General features: G+C 43.7%; 1 protein-coding gene across 2 annotated transcripts in view; it reads left to right on the forward strand.

The window, feature by feature from the left end:
* The first annotated feature begins 828 nt into the window (after positions 1 to 828).
* Positions 829 to 2,951, forward strand: part of LOC106943186 (substance-P receptor-like) — a 14,325-nt gene continuing 12,202 nt past the window's right edge. For both annotated transcript variants that reach the window (XR_001423842.1, XM_015026528.1), the window contains exons 1-3: positions 829 to 1,017; positions 1,134 to 1,330; positions 1,484 to 1,583. Coding sequence is in view for 1 of the 2 variants with exons in the window: in XM_015026528.1 (XP_014882014.1) it covers positions 916 to 1,017; positions 1,134 to 1,330; positions 1,484 to 1,583 (399 nt within the window). In the remaining variant the exon portion in view is untranslated. The remainder of the gene's footprint in view (positions 1,018 to 1,133; positions 1,331 to 1,483; positions 1,584 to 2,951) is intronic.

Genomic DNA, 2,951 nt, shown 5'->3' on the forward strand with positions numbered 1-2,951 from the left:
AGTTACTGAGGGACATTGCGCACACAGAAAATCCCTGTAAATTCTAGACTCTAACAGGTAAAAATAGTGCACAAAAATCCGTGACAAGTCTGTCACTGTGATTGAATTATTCTCCACGTTTTCTGACGGTGTGATGGCGTGCCTCATCCGTAAGTCCTAGCACAAAGATTTGCGTGATAGGTGGAAGGAGCCTGGTGCTGCAAGGTTGGAGAACTTGTCCTGCTAGGCGACAGGGCCTGGATAATACCCGTGTTAAACGGACAGCGGAGTCCGGCGACGACAGGCGCTTAAATTCCGTACTTTTGTTAAATTCTGTAACAAAAGTATGTTTTTATCTTTTCCTTTTTTAAAAAAATCTTTTTTCTTTTTCCAAAATCTCTTTCTCTTTCTTACTGTTTATTCAATGTCACATGCTGTTTTTATTTTGTTTTTTAATTATGTAAAGCACCTTGAAATGCCTTGCTGCTGAAATGTGCTATACAAATAAAATTTGATTGATTGATTGTTGTGCTCACTGCTAAAGGTGCTAATGGTGGAGAAACAGCTACCATTACAGGAAAACCGTTTGTCATTGGAGTCCATGCTAATTAGCTTGTGAACAAGGAGGGTAATCAGAGAGGGATGAGCAGCACCACACGAGATATTGATTGACAGCGCTAAGACCCGCCTCCTGGCTCTGATTGGTTGTTTCTAGTTACTGGGAGAGGGCAAAAGCGCTAGATTTTTTTTCCGCAAATTTCCTCTTACTGGCACAATATAGTGACACTTTCAAAAAATATGTAAATATTCTATTCTTTATAAAAGTTCCATACTGCAACTTCGACTGCTCCTTAATAGATTACCTGCTTGCGTTTTTGTTGCCGCAGCTACTATGTGTGCGTGACCGTACTGATCTACTTCCTGCCCCTTTGCATCATGGGATGGGCGTACATGACGGTGGCCGTCACCCTGTGGGCGAGCGAGATTCCAGGAGACTCATCTGAACACTACGCAGAGCAACTCATCGCCAAACGCAAGGTAACCCAGACAACAACACCCGAACCCGTCATTTAACCTGATGATTTTTTTAATCCCTAACATGTAAAGCAGCCGGAGAGATTAAGCAGACATCACCACCGTACCTCCTCTGGCAGGTGGTGAAGATGATGATCGTGGTGGTGTGCACCTTCGCCGTGTGCTGGCTGCCGTACCACGTCTACTTCCTGCTGCACCAGTTCTTCCCCGAACTGTTTGAGGAGCGCTACATCCAGCAGGTCTACCTGGCCGTCATGTGGCTGGCCATGAGCTCCACCATGTACAACCCAGTCATCTACTACTGCTTGAACAGCAGGTGAGCTGCTTAGCATGAAAAAAAAAAGGCGAGTTGTCTGTCAGCGTGGGTGTTTTGCCATGAGTTGGGCTGTAATCTGGGTTTGTGTGCACAATCCTTTCCGCTTATTAATCCTTTCCCTCTGTGTACCACCCACCCCTCCTCTACCGGCAGGTTCAGAGCAGGCTTCCAGCAGGTGTTTTGCTGCTGTGCTCCCACCGTCACCAAAGAGGAGCTGCTGGAACTCAAATCTCCTCGATACCTGCAAACCCAGGTCTGTGTAAGAAGGACGAGTCAGAACCAGCGTGTGTTCGTTCATTCATTCCGTTCATTCATTCATCTGCTGCTTTTACCCGCCATGTGTCCCGACATACAGAGTAGCTGTGTTTCCATTATAAATGTGCGCAGAAATTTTGTCTGTATTTTGCTAATGTTTGAAAAAAAAAAGAAAAGAAAAAACCCCGCAATTTCGCAGTTGCGGTGTTTCCGTTCTTAGAGAAGTGAAATTAAAATCACATGTGAATAAACTTGTTCACGCGATAAGTCATTAAAATCATGTAAGTGACCGATGAAAACGGGTACATTAGATATATTCATAATTCAGTGATGGTGCTAGAGATCATCATCTGTCAGCCAATCAGAGGAGATCAGGTCTCATTCAGGCTTTGGAGCGACAAGCCCCGCCTACTTGGGAGCGGCTTCATATGCATCGTTTTGGGAAAATTGTAGTCTGCAATTTTACAGAAGAAATATGGATTCAACACGTTTGAATGACACAACATTTTGTGTTGTGTGTCATTCAAACGTGAATGACCTAGAGCTGGGGATGATTTATTGTATTGTGATGCTGTGAGAGCTCTGGTGGAACCAGCTGCAGACTGTCCAAAAAAACCCCCAAAACAAACCATCATCCTGCTACTACTTCCTGTTGCCTTCTTCAACATTTCTCCCAGTAGTAACATTGTACTGTTGATCAATGTACATGCAGTTTTAGATGTATATAGATGTATTTCGATGCAGCCTGAAAACCACCTCATCATATGGCGCTAAAAACTTTTTACCGAAAAATGTGTGTGTCATGATCCGTGTTTCTATGTGTTTATTTGAAGGTTTTTCTGTGTTCAGTTTCTGTCCTGAGTCTCTGTTGTTTCTGCGTCTTCCCCATTGATTGCTTCCCAGGTGTGTATCATTCCTTGATTACCCTCCCTGTGTGTTTAGTCCCACCTGTTGTCTTTGTCTCTTGTGATCCATTTGTCGTCTGTCTGCCTGCAGTCACAGTGGAACTGTATAGTCCTGTGTTGGTTTAGCTCCCTTCGTCAGTCCTCAGCTTTTCAGTTGCTACTGGTAATTAGCCGTGTGCTAACTCTCTGCCGTGCCGCCTGTGTTGGACTATGTTTGAGCTATATTCATCAAATTCATAATTTTCTTCTACAACTTGGGCCTCTGCGTCTCTCCTCACCACTTCCACACACCACCCATTGATGGCGAGTTTTTTTTTCGAAATTGCCGTGTTTCGGTTAAGCAAACTGATTTTGTAATTTGAATTTGTGCAATTTTATGGTTAATGGAAACGCAGTTACTGTAACTGTAAGGACTTGACACACTTTCTTTGTCTATGTATTAAAGTCACTTGGTGTTAATG

The sequence above is a fragment of the Poecilia latipinna genome, unplaced genomic scaffold, assembly GCF_001443285.1.
Source record: "Poecilia latipinna isolate Pla-1442-1.1 unplaced genomic scaffold, P_latipinna-1.0 Scaffold4962, whole genome shotgun sequence".
In the NCBI taxonomy this organism is placed as follows: Eukaryota; Metazoa; Chordata; class Actinopteri; order Cyprinodontiformes; family Poeciliidae; genus Poecilia; species Poecilia latipinna.